Source organism: Protomyctophum parallelum (assembly GCF_964188405.1).
Source record: "Protomyctophum parallelum genome assembly, chromosome: 9".
Lineage (NCBI taxonomy): Eukaryota > Metazoa > Chordata > Actinopteri > Myctophiformes > Myctophidae > Protomyctophum > Protomyctophum parallelum.
Genome location: NC_139706.1, coordinates 25,836,273 through 25,855,336, shown reverse-complemented (window position 1 = coordinate 25,855,336; position 19,064 = coordinate 25,836,273). Strand labels below are relative to the sequence as shown.

Genomic DNA, 19,064 nt, shown 5'->3' with positions numbered 1-19,064 from the left:
GCAAGACCGAAACGTTGCTTCTTAAATAAATGCTCTGAACCTAGCAAGTGGCGGTGTGCGGGTGTCCCTCCTTTCTACATTGTATATGCCTCGTCATCATCGCACCTGCTCCAAATTACCTACCGGGTGTGCGGAAGTCATCTCTCTGTAACTTTTCTTTACTCCAACATGTGGGTCAATGAGCATTAAGGAGACACAGCCTACATCAACACAATATAAAACATTATACTTGAACATACGTATAGGGCATGGCAGTGGCAGCCATTTTGTGGTTCCACTTGATTCTTATATACATTATTTTAAGCCTAGAATCAAGCCATCCAGGGTCCTGGTGAATCATGACTATAAAGCACTTTAGGTCACCCAGCTGTATATTGCAGTTACCCGTACTCGAACAGACATACATACACACATACATACACACATAGCTGTTTGCTGCTCGCACACACACACACACACACACACTCATTATATAGTATTATATTATTATATAGTATTATTATTATTTTCCACAGATTTTGATGATTCACCAACCCTGGATGGCTTGATTCTAGGCTTAAAATAAATTTTACACATTTTAGTAAAGGTTATGCTCTGAGGCTTGACAGACTGAAGTGGCAGTTCTAGGGCCATGTAGGGATTAGAGTCCCTCCTACAAAGATGAAATAAGAAGCTTGCTGTGTACTACAAGTGGCGTACAGTATCTGAACCTGGTAAGCTACTGTACTGCTGGTTGCTGAATGCTGACCTATCCAATAGAAATGTGGTTCGTCATATGGTGGATAGGTGGTATCCAGTACAGATAGAATGGGCGTTTAAACAATTAAATACACTGCAACTAAACCTGATATGTTGTTTCCATTATGTAATGCATTACACACATGCACTGCAGTGGTAGAAGAAGTTAAAGGGACACCCCTTTTGCACGTATACGCGTATATCTATTCTACATCCGAGCATAGACATGGTAACGCCCCGACTGCCTCTGATTGGCCTACAGAATACGCCTGGTCACACCAGACTGTCCTCCGTCCGAGGTGGGAAATAATAATAAAAGTACAAGACATGACAGCTTGGCATGCGCGACAGTAACTTTTATTTTTGTAGAAGAGGCAAACTAATATTGTTGTTTGTTGTTATTTGATTGAATGATTGATTGATTGAACACGTATTTGTATGATTTGATTTGGGTGTGTTCTAAATTAAAGTGTTAGTGTTGATTATGGTGTATTAATCTAGTAGTAAACTAATACTATTATACTAAAAAAGATAAAGATCAAGGGAAAAGAGACCTTTTTACAGTACAATAATGTTTCAAGTTTACACTGTACACATGTAAAATAAACAACATAAACAATATATTAGTTTGCCTCTTCTACAAAACATAAAAGTTACTGTCGCACGTGCCAAGCTGTCATTATCTTGTATTATATTGCTCTGACAACATGGAAGTAAGTGAGCCCAGTGTCCATGACATCATGGAGTCCATGGGTGTCTAAAAACACATTATTGCCCACAAAAACCCCAGGCAAGTGTTTCTTGTCTCCCAATCATCATTAAAATAAGATCTGGTTGCAAAAGGGGTCCCTTTAACCCATTTTGACCTGAGATCAGATTCTAAAAATGTCTTCTACATCCTACATCGTTCTTCGATCTTTCAAAAAATAGCAAACCTACAAGCGCTATGAGCTTGTAGAAAGGGGTTCCCGCCCAAAATGGTTTAAGTAAAAGTAGCAATAACGCAATGTAGAAATACTCAAAATAAAAGTACTGATGATACAGAATGGCTCAAGGGAAAGATCTTAAAATAATCCTATATTCATAATGGGTGGGCGGACTGCGGCCCTTTGGGCCCTGGCAAGTGCTCCCATGCAGGGACCCCGTCAGCATATATACAGTATGTCAGACACCGTCACGTCAGCACCGATGTGATCTCTGCCAGGCCAGGGCCTGCAAACTTTGGAAGGCCATAGCCATTGTGGGGTCCTTGGCCTACTGGGAGGGAGTGTGCGTGCAACATTTGACGCTGATTGGCCCAGTGATGCCAGAGATTAGTTGTTAAGTGTGGGTACTCGGGGACCCCCGGTGCGCGAGGCGCTGGTCCCCCCGGAGGTGAGACACAAACAAATGATCACACTGACAGACACATGCTCAGTTGTGTTCCTCTTTCTGCAACCCTGCTTCTGCTTGCTTGTCTCATTTCTGTGTAATAAGTGTCAATTATAATTCTGAGCAAACAACGGTGAAGAGCGCAAGTCATGTTCATTGGAGCAGATTTTCTGCGTCGCTGAAAACAGTGGTCCCCCTGGGTAGGCTTTGTACAGTTGACATTTTGCTATGCACCTAAGCCAATTATACTAGTAAATATTGCTGATATTCACAGACAATTGACCTGTTGTTACTCTTCCTGCAGAATTCCCTACTTACGAGTCCTTCTCCTCTCATCACATCACATCTTATTCTTGCCTTCGCTGGTTGTGGCATGAGTAATAATGTCATATTTCTCCTGTGACATTATAGACTTGACAGTGCATCCCAGTGGAATAGACCATAAACAATGAAAGCGTCCGAGGCTAATTTATACAGATGCTATTTTTGGTTAGCCTGGCTCCAGCCCTGAATCGCTAGCCACGCCCATTAATAAAACCATGTTCTGGCGATTCAGAATAATGAATAAATAATGAGGTTAAACGAAATAAAAATTCAGGCTGAGAGTCAGGCGATTTTTCTGTTATTCTACACCGGCATACGATAGAGCATAAAATTACACATTACTTGACCACTTACCACCACCGTCTGCCGAGCAACTACTCCCACAGTCCTGGATTTCGATGTGCTCCAGTTCAATATCTCTGGGGTGTTCATGGCTCACTGGGAAAACAGCCTTAAAGTTGCTATAATATGTCAAAATTTTAATGCCAACTCTATACCGGGCACTGCACTCCCTGCAGGGGTGTGGATCGCGTGTATCGAATGTGAAGTTGGAGGGTCAAACGGTTCTCGAGTTAGGTGCATTACACACATGCACACACACACGCAGACAGAGACTGGTGCATTTATAGTAGGATATCCACTTAATTCTTGAGTGATGTGGTGCAATTTATATCTGGATCCTGAGATAGCTTAATTTATCAACCAACCCTGTTTAGAAAATTAGGACTCATGCATGATGAACAAAACAAACTCTGACTATGACTTTGTCTGCAGTCTGGCTGATTCCCACCACGTTTGGAAACCAATTTTGATAAAGTGACTGCATCATGGCAGAGAAACAGATTGTATAAGATTTAAACATTTAAATAACTGATGTGTTACCTAGCTTGTGTTTTCTTTGCTTACTGTAAATTGCTCTGGATTAAGAGCTTCTGCTAAATGCCTAAATTGTAAATTGTAAAAGATAACTTATGCTAACCCAGAGTGTTCAATTCCCCCTGAACTGTAATGCCCTAGAAAGTGACCTAGAAAGAAATGTATCCATGTTTCCACATTGCTTGTTGGAAGCACTATTCAGAAATGCATGCAGAAAACACATCTGTATTCTACCCATCACCCCCCCCCCCCCCCCCCCCCCCCCCCATTGCTACAGCAGCAGGCAGAATCCAGGCAGGAACCATTTGCGACAAAATCTTAAAAAATTACCTTGAGGTGCAGAGACAAAAGCATGAATGCTAAAAGATAGCAAACAGGGCAACAGAGGCAGGGACTCGGTGTAAGTAGACAAGCGTGTGTGTGTGTGTGTGTGTGTGTGTGTGTGTGCACACGCACACGCACACGGGAGGCTGGGAAGCAAGCAAGGTAAGAGACGAATTGAGAACACCTCCCAAACAACAGTGCCGCTGCCTGAGCTCCAGGGGAGCAGAGGAATACAGAGCAAAGAATAAGGAGCCTTTGTGCATTTAATTTCCTGATAGACCAGTGTGCAGATGTGCAGGACGTGTTAGCACGTGACTATAGACTGTGACCTGTTGTTATTATAGGCTTACATGTTGTTTGTCATGATCGAGTCAGTGTGACAGGCATGCATCGAATGAATCACTGCTGCCGTTGTCCTTGCCGTGTGTGTGTGTGTGTGTGCGCGCAACTCACGCCATATTACAAAAAGCATCAATTAAATAACAGTTCAAACGTGCAGGGTGTGTGAAATATGTAACCATCTTTGCTTGGTTATTACAGTACAATCACTATAATTATTGCGAGATTGTGTGTGAGAGAGAGAGAGAAAGTGAGAGTGTGTTTATTTATTTATACTTTAGGATGACACAGCAGACCATGATTTCAGTAGCAGTGAACAACAGATGGCTGAGCGTGTTAGCAAGGCTCCACTGCGCAGAGGGTCAGGAAAGACTGTTCACCCTGTTTAGGGGAAGTCACCCGTACTATTAGCCTGCATATCCTGCTGCTACTGAAGAGGCCCACAATGAAATGACAGACAGATTTGTACTCCATCTTGTTAGTTCACTTTGGCCGGCTCATCCTAGCGCCACGCGTCGCAAATCGGAAGAAGGCAATAGCGGGAGGGCGATAGTGTTTTTTTCTTTTTTACTTGGAAAAGCAAATATGGCAACCCATGATGTTTTCATATACCCAGTTGCTTGGAAAGTGCAAACTTACTGTACTGTACTGTACTGTACTGTAGCCTACTGTAGCCTACTGTACTGTAGCCTACTGTACTGTACCATACTGTACTGTGATGTGCCTTACCATGCTGTACAGTACTGTGCTGTACCCTAGTGTACAGGGCTGTACTGTACCATACTGTACTGTACTGTAGCATACTGTGCTGTACCATACTGCTGCGCCCTGTGTATGTGTGTGTGTGTGTGCGCAGTGAAAAGGCGAGGGGGCGGGGAATGGGGAATTTGTGATGTAATTTGCATCACAGCGAAATGTTGCGCAATGACAAAGTGTCTGACAAAAGTAATATTTGTAAACTATTTTACAAATTTTGGGGAAGCGATGTAGTGCATCTGGATTCGGGTGGCGTGCAGGATTTGTTGTGCATGGAGAGATGTGTGCTAACGGAGTGGTTTGGTAGGAGATCGGATAAACGGCCATGTGCTTGTGTACCCCCTTTCCATTAGGGTAGAAGGATATATGGGTTTAATATTGATGACATCAGGGATCTCCACATCAGGGATGTCACGTGATGTCACGAGGGATGACCATATATGGTCATGGGGTGACCAACCAACTGGCGGGAATTGCACGTTTTCATAGTAAATGTGACCTGCAGTCGCAATTCAATCTATTCATGAGTTAGCTGAGTGAACTATAACGGCTCCATTTCCTGAAAAGTAACAGTTTGGAGTCGGACATATGAGGTTTCCACCCGACAGCGATATGTCATCCCTGTCAACTCATTGTCTCCACCAGCCGAAGGCATGGGGGAGAGTATATGTTTTTTTCCCATGCACTTTATACTGCAGTACGATAGAAGATGTGCAGATAGGGTTTGTATCAGCAGTAGCAGGGTGCTTGAGGGGTTGTAGATGTAAAACTGGCAAAACTACGGTGCTGCTGCCAAACCCTAGCAGCTAAATTAATTTGTTTAGAGAGAGAGAACGTGAAAGAGAAGGCAAGAGATGGAAGAGACACAGAGAGAGAGAGACAGAGAGACAGAGAGACAGAGAGAGAGAGAAAATATTGATAGCACGGTGCACCGCTGTAATACACTTATCCATAGAAAGGACCTGAGAGAATGTGAGATGAACATGAAGAGGCAAAAGGAGCAGAGAGAGAGAGATGGGATCTCTGCAGCATTGCAGGGTCTTTACACCACTCAGCCTGCATACCTAGAAAAGTGTGATTCAATACCAAACAAATATCACATTTATATACGCTTGGCTCAAACAGACACCCCCCTGACCTGAGGATAGAAACAAAACACAAACGCATCCATTAAAGCTAAACTGCAGAGGCAGAGGATAATAACTTGATGGTGTGAGCAGATATGAACATGATTTTCTATCAGATTTTTTTATTGCTGCGGCATCAAGCTACAGACAACATTTAACAAAAAAGTCACACCCGTGTGAACTGAGTGGTGCAACACCCCTCTCCCCCTGCCTCTCTCTCTCTCTCTCTCTCTCTCTCTCTCATTAGCAGGCAACAGTGCAGCACTATATAGTCGTCACATAGTCACATAGGTTAGGACGGACATTGCTGTTCCTTGGAGTGGTTGCACCACTCAAAAAAACATTTTGATTACTATCCCTCTACCCCCGTCCCTATAACAATTTACAATTTAAGCATTTAGCAGACACTCTTAATCCAGAGCGACTTACATTAAGCAAGAACAAATGAAACATGCGTAAGCTAAGAATGTAACAGTGGAATATCTATATAATGAAACTATACATATAAACTATACATATAAACTATACATATATACTATACTATGCTATACATATGTACTATGACGTGCTATGACTACATACAATGCAATTATAGTGCTATGGGCCATGATGGAGTCTGAAAAGGTGGGTTTTCAGACTACGGCAGAAGATTGGGAGTGATGCTGCAGTTCTGACTGCAATGGGAAGTGTATTCCATAGTTTTGGAGCCAGAAGGGAGAAGAGTTTCGGACGTGTGGAGCGTTGTCCCGGCGTTTTTAGTGAGGGTACTTTGGTACGTTGGCTGATCTGAGTGCGCGGGAGGGTTTGTATAGGGTTCAATCATACTTGCAAGATATGGGGGAGCCATACCTTTGGTTGCTTTGAATGCCAGCATCAGAGTTTTGTATTCTGTGCGGGCAGCGACCGGGAGCCAGTGGAGGGAGCGGAGCAGGGGGGAGACATGTGAGAATTTTGGCTGGTTGAAGACCAAGCGAGCTGCGGCATTGTCTCTCTTGCGGCCGTTTCTCTCTTCATACCAACCAACAGGACACACTCATCCAGTTCCATAATTATTTTGTTAATCCATATTTAATATTCCAATATGTTCCAATGTCCCCCATGCTTAGTTGATTCAACTGTTTGTCACCTGGGAGATTTCTGTCTGGGGGAACTTTGACAACCTGGGATCTCCAGTTGACTCCCCATGGTCGACAGCCATTGCTCTACTCTGTCTCTGAGAGCTGACACCTATCTTATCTGTCTGCTTGGAGAAACACCTTTGTCTCTGTGCAATAAATTGACCTGAACAACATCTCTGACGCCGATATCACACACAATTGGCGACGTCTCCTTCTCTGCCTCTAGTCATGTGTCATGACGTGGAAATATTGCTCGATGTTGGCATTGCCTTGGGGGGTTGTAATTTACTATTCTGTGCCTATCGGGTTGCAACTCGAACAGGGCTCAGTCGGCTCTAGCGAACTTTGCAACATTTGACATGGCAACTCAGTGGTGTCTCACGTGGCTCAAGTTCCCCAGAGGCAGCGCCCCTCCCTCGTGGTCTAAAACTATACTGCATGTGTAGGGGCAATTATAGCACCAGAGCCCTGTGATTATCCAAAGATAATACACACTGCAGTGCAAAGGCAACCCTGCATGTTAATAGCTAGTTTAGAATCTGAATGTCATTTTTTAAATACTTTACTAGCTTTTTTTAGGGAAACTCCTATGGGACGTATAGGGACATAGGCTATGTCACTTTTGTGTCCAAAATAGGGATGCCAGAGTGAATGATGTTTCACCTTGGAGGGGGAAAAAGTTTCATTGATTTTCTGATCAAATATTGCAGCATGCTGTGTCTATGGTGGATGACTCGAGGCAGACAGGAGGCAACCTGAGACCTATTGGCAGGCTATGCAGATAGGCTGGCTGGCTGGCTGGCTGACTGGCTGGCTGGCAGGTCTCATGCTAGGAACAGAGGAACAGACAGCATCACCTGACAGTCAGTTCCAGAAGAAGAGACCAGAAAAACAACAACTATACTGAGCAAAGCATGGTGCCAAGCCCTGAGCCGAGAGATCTGGACGGGGGCGTAGGGGTTTAATGAGAGCCAGATACAACAGGATGAGAGAGAGGGCAGAGAGAGAGAGAGAGAGAGATGACGTGATGTGGCTTCCGAGCAGGGTAATGACTTTGGCCAGGTTTCCATGATATGCTGCACTACACAAAGAGATGCTCTCTGTCACACAGCCAGTGGCGTTTCCAGGAATTACATTTTGGGCAAGCAAGATGTGTTAATTGTCGTCCCCCCGCACACAATCGGTAGCACTAAAGGTTTTCAAAGAGATATACCTGCCAGACAGTAGGATACAAAGGCTGAAAGGCATTCGAATGGGTGATCGAGGGTCACGCTCTATACGTGCAACGGCCAATCCGCTGTCCACTAATAGTTCTCAGGTCTTTTTTTTGTCCTCAGTGTGTGGATTTTGACCAGGCAGAAATGGATTTGGACAGGCGGACGCCTGCCCTCTCCTTATTGTAGATACGCCTCTGCACACAGCACAGTTGGATTAGGGTGTCCCTCGCCTCATTTCCATGCTCTATGAATATGTGATTATTCTTAATCTTTTTACTGTATCTTACACGGCCAAAATCCAATTACATGAGACATATGAACCAGATATGATTGATATGGATGTTCCTGTATACAACAACTCAACATAGTGTGTAAACACTATGTTGAGAGATTACTCATGCCATGTGCCATCAGCATCGTGGGAGACTTAAGTCCAGAAAATCTGTCTGGAAATAATGGCAAAAGAAGTGTCTTCTTTGCCTGTACCATAGCCTGTGTACCTGTGTCTTGTGTATACATATATGCATGTTTATTCTCACTATATATATATTTATCTCATTGTGCATTGGTGATCTGATTTGTTTCTGTTTTCCTTAAAAAGATAAATACAATTTTGAGAAAAATAAGTGTCTTCATACCCAAGTGGAAGTTGTTTACTATTTCTCTTGAATGATCAATAATCCCCCCCCCCCTTCAATCACCTCATCCCCCTTGCCCCATTCCTCAATTTACCTCTTTGTGTCTCACTTTACCTGCCCTCCCCTTCAACCAACCCACCCCCCTTCCCCCATTCCTCAATTTACCTCTTTGTGTCTCACTTTACCTGCCCTCCCCTTCAACCAACCCACCCCCCTTCCCCCATTCCTCAATTTACCTCTTTGTGTCTCACTTTACCTGCCCTCCCCTTCAACCAACCCACCCCCATTCCTCAATTTACCCCACACAGACAGTCTGTACCAGCTGGAGGGCCCGCGGTGTGCCCCTGAAAGCAGCATTGAGGGATTGGAGGAGACTGAGGTAGGAGGCGGAGCCACAATGAAAGTCAAATTGTCCACTTTTCCAGCTTTCATGGGCCAATACAATCATGTTCCAATACAATCCTCACCCCCCTAAATATTGATACTACAATATAGAAATAGTCTGTCACAAGTAAAAGTCCGGTAGAAGTACAAAAGTGTTGGCATCAAAATGTAGGCCTACTTAAAGTAGCTATAAGCAATAATAGCAAGCAATGGGTAAAACTAAAAAATGTAGTCTCTGTGACACATCTAGGGGCCACATTCTGCATTCAAAGAATGACAAAGTTCCTATAGAAGCTTTGTCATTGGTCGGAAAAAAAACCTGGTCTAAATGAAGTAAGTCAGGAAGTAGACAGGCAAATCAACCACAAAGCTTCTAGGGAAATCTTTGAATGCAGATTGTGGCCCCTATATGTGTTCACATGGTCTGAATACCAAAATAATAATAAAAAGGGTCATTAAAAATTTGACATAATTTTGCTTATAGCAGCTTTAAAGTACCAAAAGTAAAAGTAATACATTTTTGCAGAATGTCCCATTTCAAATTTTCAAATGTATTAAAAATCTTTAGAAAATAGCCGATCTATGCGATGCGACCGGTGTGACACATTGTGAGCTTGTAGATCTGCTATTTTTGAATGACCGAAATGTATATAGGCCGAAGTGGTTAATTTTTGGGAATAATTATAAAAATCACACAAGTGAGGGGTGCTCTTATCGTACATCATGACGTAAAACAACACAATATATCCTTTGTGTAGGACAAAAATACAGTTTTGCTCAACCAGCTTTCATGGGCCAATCCAATCCTGTTCCAATCCAGTCCTCACCCCCCTGAATATTGATACTAGAATGACTTTGCACCAGTTACTTTACACCACTGATCCTCACCCCCTAACTCTCGTCGCTGGGCTTTTTTGCCGAAGAAGTGCCAGAGCCACGTCTTGCTGCTCGTGGTGCACGGAGGAAACATCCTGGATACCGCGGGTGGCGACGTCGGCACAAAAGCAGGCGACGTGGCCACGCTGGCATCCGTGCTGCAGAAGGTCACCCAGGCACACTTTGAAGCTGCCGCAGAACACGTGACCATCAAGCTGGTGCCCTGCCCGGCCTTGTGCGCTGAAGCCTTCTCCCTGCTCTCCAGGTAAGTACCCTGCCCTGCCATGTGCGCCGAAGGCAGTGGCAGAAAATGTACTCAAATGTTTTGCTTAAATAAGTACCAATACTGCAGTGTAGAAATACTGTTACAGGTAAAAGTAGGCCAGGTACAGAATTCAAATTTTTCTTTTGGTACTTTAAGTACCAAAAGCAGAAAGTACTCATTGTGCAGGATGTCCCATTTCACAAGATTCCAGGAAGGGCGCGATCCGGTAGCGACCAACGACCAGGTCTCGACTAGTATGTTATTGGTCGCGACCAGGTTGTTATTTTCCTCGACCTGGTTCCGACCCAGTATAGTCGCACAACTTTGAATACATCTTTTTTAATGTTAAGATTTTATCGAATTATGGCTTAATGAGCCAGTGTGTTTTTACACTTTTAGGCAATCTTGCGCAGCACCCGTGTCTCGTTCTCTCCAAACACTATATTCAGAAGAGTGCACTTGCTGCATTGGAATACATTTATATTTGCTAAAGCAGGTGTCTGCATAATTTATGTTTGATAGAGAAGATTTTTATCTTCTCTAGGGTCTGGAACACATAAGACCGCATGCACAGATGGGCCCGAGAATTATAGCCCTACCCTACCCAAACTGTGCCGGCCTGAAGCTCTGCCCGACCCTAATAATTACCAGAATGTTAGCCCCGAAGCCTGAAAAAGCCAGAGTAAAAACTAAAAAAACGCCACTAATTATATGGCCGGCCCGACAGCGCCGTGGTTCAGTGTGTGAGAGTGACCTATTGCCGTAATAAAGGATTTATATAACTCACGTTGGCCTGTTAATGTCCCATTTCCACCATTCTAACAGAATAGCAGCTCCATTTAGTTTCCTCTGTGACACAGTTATGTCCATAAAGTATTGTCCCCGTTCGCAAAGTGAAACATTTCCATCATTCACCGTTCAACAGTGCAACAGTCGCAAACACAGCGACAATATTATTATCAACTGACAACTTGGCTAAAGGCTATAATCTTGTATAGTTTACATCAATCATTACCTCTTAACCCAGATATACATAGCACGCGTAATCTTTGGAGCAAAAGTATTTTGTGGTATTGCTGATTTTACTTGCAGTAAAAAACCTGAATACTTCTTCCACTACCTCAGAGGACCATTTTGCTGTTGCAGTAATGTTACCACGTGCACAGAGCAATGGTTATGGCTCATTTTATCAGTATTTATATGAATGATGAATTCTCTGCAGAGCAATGTTTTGTTTGCCTTCTCTCAACCAGGTGGATTATCTGGGTGACTGTAAATGAATACAGATTCCCACTTGATGAGTATGGTCAAGCACAGTCGAGCACAAGTGAAATGGGCCAATGACAATTCTGTGAAGGTTAATCGGGAAAATATATTGAACAAAGAGCTCCGAACAGATAATACAATGTTCATATGATACTTACATCAGCCCTTCCAAAATGTGTGGGCATGTGGCATATTATGTAGCCATAATTACCGTTAACTTAATGGTAAACTTAAAGTGAATTGTAATCGCCAGTGGGCAGGGGTATCTCTGGGGTCCTTTGGAAGGAATGGATGGGATGGCTCACTGTGATCTGTTTATCTAATTAAATGGCAGCACATCATGGACAGGCCACAATGGATCAGTGGCACGTTTCATCCCTTTGATAAAGGAATCCAGAATAGTCACGGCTAAAATCATTACGGTTCCCTACACTGAGATTGCTAAATGTAACTCCTTTGAGATTACACTTGTGTGCTCTTATTTGCTGCATGCATTAAGTAATGAACTAAATGAAGACAGAAGAATATTTAAAGAGGACCAAACCCATTGTTTGTGGGTTTGGTCTTGTAGGCAAGACTGCTGTCTGTGCAGAAATGCAGAAAAACAGTACAGGAGAATTTAACTTACCCTTATGTTCATATACTGTAATTGGTCCTGACGAATGCCCGATACAACACGTCACCATTTCTGTCTACTCTGTATCTCAGAGGACAGGTCAGAAAGCTGTCTACCAGTGACATCATCCGTAGGTACGTTTTATTTATTTTTTATTAGTGATGCAAGAACAATGGCTTCTATTTCAGCATTCGAGTTTCTATTAACTGCTGATGATGTCATCACACTGATCAGATGCTCGCTGTGGCGAAGGTTGGCAGGAACAGTTGCACACAAACCCACCGCGCACAATAATGCACGCGAGTGTGCTTTTTTTCATGGCTTCCAAGGGCAAGTCTCCATTATGCTGTGGATGTATTGGTCTGAATTGTCTGTACACCAATGTAGCTGAGAAAGGTTTTTTTTTGTCAGAACTAAAGGGTTATTGATAAGAGAGAGGGGCTGTAAGAACAGCGCCGTACAGAGATTTAAAATCGATAGGAACTTCACATTTGCTCACCTGCTGCACCTCTGCACATCCTTGATTAAAACATGAATAGAATACTTCTCAATCACACATGTGTACCACACACGAATGCACACACTAACGCGCGCGCACACACACACACACACACACACACACACACACACACACACACATACACACACACACACACACACACACACACACACACACACACACACACACACACATTATTCCCCTTTTATTGTACCGAATGGGTTCCCAGATTTCTATCACCATCATGTATTCTACAGTATAGCCTACCTACTGCATGTGGTGTGCCTCTTCACAGTGCCAAGCCAGCCATTAAAACATTGGTATTAATACATTGGTAAAACATTGTATTAAAAACATTTATGGGTCGACCAGGTCGTTATTGTTGCTACCTGGTCGCAGCTACAGTAGGTGTTTATGGGTCGACCAGGTCGTTATTGTTGCTACCTGGTCGCAGCTAGGTGTTTATGGGTCGACCAGGTCGTTATTGTCGCGACCTGGTCGCAGCTAGGTGTTTATGGGTCGACCAGGTCGTTATTGTCTCGACCTGGTCGCAGCTAGGTGTTTATGGGTCGACCAGGTCGTTATTGTCGCGACCTGGTCGCAGCTAGGTGTTTATGGGTCGACCAGGTCGTTATTGTCTCGACCTGGTCGCAGCTAGGTGTTTATGGGTCGACCAGGTCGTTATTGTCGCGACCTGGTCGCAGCTAGGTGTTTATGGGTCGACCAGGTCGGAACTGGTTTGTGTGTTTAGTGCTTTTACACACAGGGAGTGGTTTTCGGCCCGCTGTTCGCCCGAAGTATCGTTTTCGCTTGATAACATCTAATATGTTGATAGTACAATCACGGTGAAGACGTCACATGAAAGCTGGATATTTAATTAATCCCCACAACTTTGAATAAATAAATAAATAAAAAATAAAGATTTGATCTAATTATGGCTTAATGAAATGACGTGTGTTTTTACACTTTTAAGCAATCTTGCGCAGCACCCGTGTCTCGTTCTCTCCAAACACGTGATTCTAATTATCTAAGTGCACTTGCTGCATTGGAATACATTTATATTTGCTAAAGGTGTCTGCATAATTTATATTAGATAGAGAAGATTTTTATCTTCTCTCTGGAGTCTGGAACACATGCACTTATGACCGCATGCACAGATAGGCCCGAGAATTATAGCCCTGCTGCCCTACCCTACCCAAACTGTGCCGGCCCGAAGCTCGGCCCGACCCTAATAATTACCAGAATGTTAGCCCCGAAGCCTGAAAAAGCCAGAGTAATGAATTATTGTGTTGTGTTGATTTTCTGTCCTGACATTTATGGACATTGACAGGAGAAAGTGATGGAGATGCTCTTGAGGTTATTCTGAGCTGAAAGAGGCTGATTTGAGGTCTTATCTCAATGAGTCTTATCTTCTCCCTCCTGCTGCAGGTAAAAGACAGAGAGGCTTTTGTTAATGGATCTCTTCATCACTACTTTGCCCCAAACCATTACACAAGATCATATGCATTTATCTCACTGTCTGTACAGTGATTAACCGTTCAACCTTGGCGTCGTAGCAATGCAGTGATCAGAGAGTGAATTGCAATGCTTACAATGCAGTTAACTGTAACGCTTCAAACAAATGGCTTGTACTGTAGGAGCTGTCTCTGTTCAGATTGGAGACGGTTCACAATCTTAATAACTCAAGATAATTTCTGGTCTCCTCATTATCTCCCCTCATCATTTCCCCTTCCCCTCTCTCCATCTCTCTCTCTCTCTCTCTCTCTCTCTCTGTTTCCCCCTTATATTGGCTCATGTGGTACGGCTCAATGTTATGCAAAGCTCAGCCAATCACAATGGAAGGTGACACACTTTCCCAATTGTATATCATTTAGATTTGATGTGGTCGGCGTGAGTGACAGTAAGTGAATCAATATTATCCAGTAATAGGGTCATCTTGGTGATGTGAAAAGCACTATCCTGCAATTTGTGCTTTTGTTGAATTCCATGAACCAAAAGTACTATTATCAATAAGTCAGTAGACTGTCTCATCAAACTACTTTGAGATACATGGTTTCCTCTGTAATGTTTACAGGAATGTTTACACTTCACACGTAAAATCCGGAGCTATTGTTCTAACTGTTTGAAGCTTGCTCCCCTGGGGTGAAGAAGATTCTTCTGATAACCAGCTGGCCACTTTCCACTTTGTCACCAAAACTCCTACTGATTTAAACTATTCCACAAGCTAAACTTAAAGAAGGACTTTCAACAATCGGTCATGAAACTATTAATAGTGAGTGCAACCTGTACTGATTTAAAAGGTACTATGAGACTATAAGATTATAGTGTTCGTTACTGGGTCAAACTGTTTTAATTCACTTCTTCTGTTCTGTTCCATTTCAGTTCCGTTATATTTAACTATGTTCATTAGAGTGTTCAGTTTCATCTAGGACCGGTTATGTTTTAACTACAATTTGTCATTGTATCTTTAAAGTAGTCATCTGTTGTTTTAGTGCAAAGTTAGAACTAATTCCAGTGTCTCTGCCAGAGAGGCCCGCCTCTGTAAACCTGTAAACCTGAATGAGCTAGTAGCCCAGATTTCATTGGTCGAAAGAGTCAGGAAGTGCCTAGTTCATGTACTGGAGAGGAGGGATCAGATCTGAAGTATATAACACCTTGTATTTCTTGTGAAGGGGGCTGTTCGAACGAGTCTTCATTTGGCTCCCACTAGGCTGGTTGGAACAGACGAACGGCATGTACCTTTGAGACATGCTTGCTTTGTAGCGATTGAATCTATTGTGTTTTACCAAATAAACGCTGAGATCTGGAGAAACCTTTGTCCTGCCTTTCTTCTTCACTCCTCATGCGGACGACACACACATCGGTGATTTTATACAACAATCCTTTTAACTATTTGTCTATTTATTGATCTCGTACCAGTTGACGTATCCATGTCAACCTCCTCAGTCTTGTGACCTACAGTATATATCTTGGCTGTAAATGTTCACTTAATTGATCAAGTTAAAATCCACGTTTCACAAACTACTGTAGTATTTTACTATTATGTCACAGCAGATACACCACTTAACTTTACTCGTCTTGCAAGGTTAAAACTGAGTTAATGATGCGTAGCCTGCAAGCTAGTTCAGGCAGATACAGGTTTATATATGCATGTGCACCACTATGTGGGCGATGTTTGCAACACGTCAAGCAGCTGACCAAATTGGCTCACCGTAATGCACTTCATCTTGCTGTCAGAGCTGCCACTGATGTTGTGTGTTAGTCAGGGAATATTATCAGAAAAATAGCCAAACCTGGAATAAATTCCTTACCAGGAAATGTTTTTGTAAAAGTGTCTAGTAGGGCTGTCAGTTTCCCTCTATATATAATAAACACCCAAGTGCACACATACAGATGCTTTGATAAAAGGAGAGTAATATTAGGTTACAAGTATGTCTGTGCGTTTCTGCCTGCATGGTTTTGCTTCAGCAACGGTGTCGCGCTAGAGAGATGAAGAAAGTAAAGCAGGAGTACAAGGAGATGAGGGGTAAGGTGAAGGGATCTGTGGTGAGGGCTAGGTAAAGAGGATGAGAGGTTGAACCCCAAGAAGGGAGAAAATTATCTTCACCGATTGGCTGGATGGATGGATAGATTAAAGTCTCACTAAATTGATATCTTCCATTACGTGGGCCTATGAAGGCTTTAATATTTACAGTATAAATATATATACCACATAATTATATTTGAACTCCCTGCTCTTAAATGGTTGTCTACTAGTCTGCTGAACAGGGACAGGGAGTAATGTATAGAATAGCTTGAATGCCAATATCACATTGTATTCACTTGTATGTACATTGTATTAATAAAATGTTCTCAAGCTAGTATTGGTCTCAATCTATTAGTGAGTTATCGGTGACTGAAGTTGAACTGTGTATATTGTACGTGTCTCCTACTGACCTTTCCTCTGGCTGTGCAGCCAGATAGTTGAACTGTATATACTGTACTTGTCTCTGACCTTTCCTCTGGCTGTGCAGCCAGATAGGCGTTGTAAAGATTGTTGCCTTAATCGGGGCCATTTATTGTAATAAATAACGACAAACATGCCAGGTGGACCCAACACCTGCAGGGATAGGCATTGAGATTGGGTGCAATGTAAACATCAATCAATCAATGATTTAATCCTTCCAATTAAGCAGAGGTCTGGCCAAGAATCTCCTCAGTGGCAAGATAGCATATGTGCGTGTTGGCACGCTTTCCTCTAAATTGCTATTTTGGTCACACACATTTGGGAAGGCGATAGTGGAGTTTAAAAGCACCCGTAAGCCGTATCCCAAATTAGTTTGGTAGAGCTCCGCGCGCTGCACGCCTACAATGGAGATGTCCACGGAGTCAGGCTGCCTCATCTCTCCTTATTCTATTGCATCTCTTTGTAATTTAATCAGCAGAAGTGAGTGCCTGCTGTGACCTGTCACTTCCTTGTGTCCATTGTGTTTATATAATTGTCTAGTCAAAGAAGTTATTTCCACCAGAAGTTATCTCCACTCTGTCCGTCCGTGTTTCCGTGTATCCGTCCGTCCGTCTGTGGACAGCTAATCTCTGGCACCGTTGGCTTGATCGCAGCCACACTCTGCACACACACTCCCTGAATGCCACAGCTGAACCTCTGCCCCAAGGTTTTCACATTGGCCTCTTATAGCGCCACCAGGAGGCCGCTTTGTGCACAACAGTTTTTTGGACAGTACACCTACAGATTTTGTCCAAACATCACGCAAATTGGTACACCGTCTCTCTAGAGCCATTCAACGAAACGGGTCTTTCAGATTTTTCAGACTCCATTCTGATTGGCTAAGATTGGCTTCGAAAGTTCGCAGGAGTGCTCAGTTTCAAACAAAATGCCGCAAATCATGAACACATCGTGTGATTTCAGTGAAATTGTGCACGCACATTCCCACTAGGCCGAGGAAGAAATGCCACTGGAACATTTTCAACTCATCCTCATGGTGGCGCTATAACTGGCCGATTAGTGTTTTTACCTCTAACTTGCCCGGATCTGTGTAAAACTTTGTATGCACAAAATATGTAAAACACATTTTCTAATATTATATTACTCCTTCAGATTGTATCAAAATTTCATGCAAATCGGTACACATGCTCTCCATAGGCATGTGATCAAGACCGGTTTGTTTGCTTTCTCATAATCCAACCTGATTGGCTACGATTGGCTTCTAAAGTTTTCAGGAGTAGCCTGCTTTGTATCCGTTTTGTACACATCGCCACAACTCCTCAACGTAATGCCACTTGACAGTTTTCTAATCAGCGTCATGGTGGCACTACAACAGGCCAAGTTGTCCCACACACACACACACTCCTATCTTCCTGGTGGAGACCTGTGCCCAGAAGGGCACTTTTTCTAGTTTGACTTTTGCTAGCCATTGTGCATGATTCCATTTGCTCGTTCAGTTTCATCACAGTGCAGCAAATGGGGTTTAATCCGATTTACCGACGGGGAGGCAGCACAAGTGAGACTTCAAGGCAGCAACGCACTCTTCCATGGGCTATAAACCGTAAGGCTATATGAAGCAATATAGAACTGGACATAACGGTCAACGGATAAGGGATCTCTTAAAGGCAATGGCATGTGGCACAGTGATTGGTTTCATTATTCACCCAAACCACACCTATGCATAATGTAACGGGTAGTGGAGGTGTTTCAGGGATTTAGACAGGTGACCAAAATAGTGCGGGAACGCCCCTTCCCCACTGTTAAATCCCCAAATAGTGTATTTAGAATGCTCGAACAAAAATGGATCCCTGAATGCTTTTGACATTGTTAGGTTCACTTAGCTGAAACAACTCTTCAGTCAGTGTCATGTGGAGGTGGAGCCTATAGGGGAGGCGCAGTCTTTGCAGTAGCAGAAAAAAGGGTCGTGAAGTGTGGGTCATGACTCATGAATGAAAGAATAAGGTCGCTAATACAAGCGGCCGAAATGAGTTTTCTTCGACGGGTGGCTGGCATCTCCCTTAGAGATAGGGTGAGAAGTTCAGTCACACGAGAGAGACTCGGAGTAGAACCGCTGCTACTTCGCCTGGAAAGGAGCCAGCTTAGGTGGTTCTGGCATCTGGTTAGGATGCCTCTCGGGCATCTCCCTAGGGAGGTCCTCGACGCACGTCCCACTGGGAGGAGACCCCGGGGCAGACCAAGGCGCAGTTGGAGGAAACACATCGACTCACTGGCCTTGGAACGTCTCGGAATCCCCCAGGAGGAAGTCACTAATGTTGCTCTGGAGAGGGAAGTCTAAAGCACTCTGGTGGAGCTGTTGCCCCTGCGACCCGACTACGGATAAGCGGTTG

General features: G+C 43.5%; 1 protein-coding gene across 1 annotated transcript in view; it reads left to right on the top strand.

Annotated features, from left to right (window-relative positions):
- The window catches only part of pitpnm3 (PITPNM family member 3), a gene marked incomplete at its 5' end in the record, with an annotated part of 91,419 nt that overhangs the window by 35,868 nt on the left and 36,487 nt on the right, over positions 1-19,064 (top strand). Inside the window, 2 exons of the mRNA XM_083772585.1 lie at positions 9,137-9,207; positions 10,136-10,353. Of these exons, the coding sequence (XP_083628711.1) occupies positions 9,137-9,207; positions 10,136-10,353 (289 nt within the window). The remainder of the gene's footprint in view (positions 1-9,136; positions 9,208-10,135; positions 10,354-19,064) is intronic.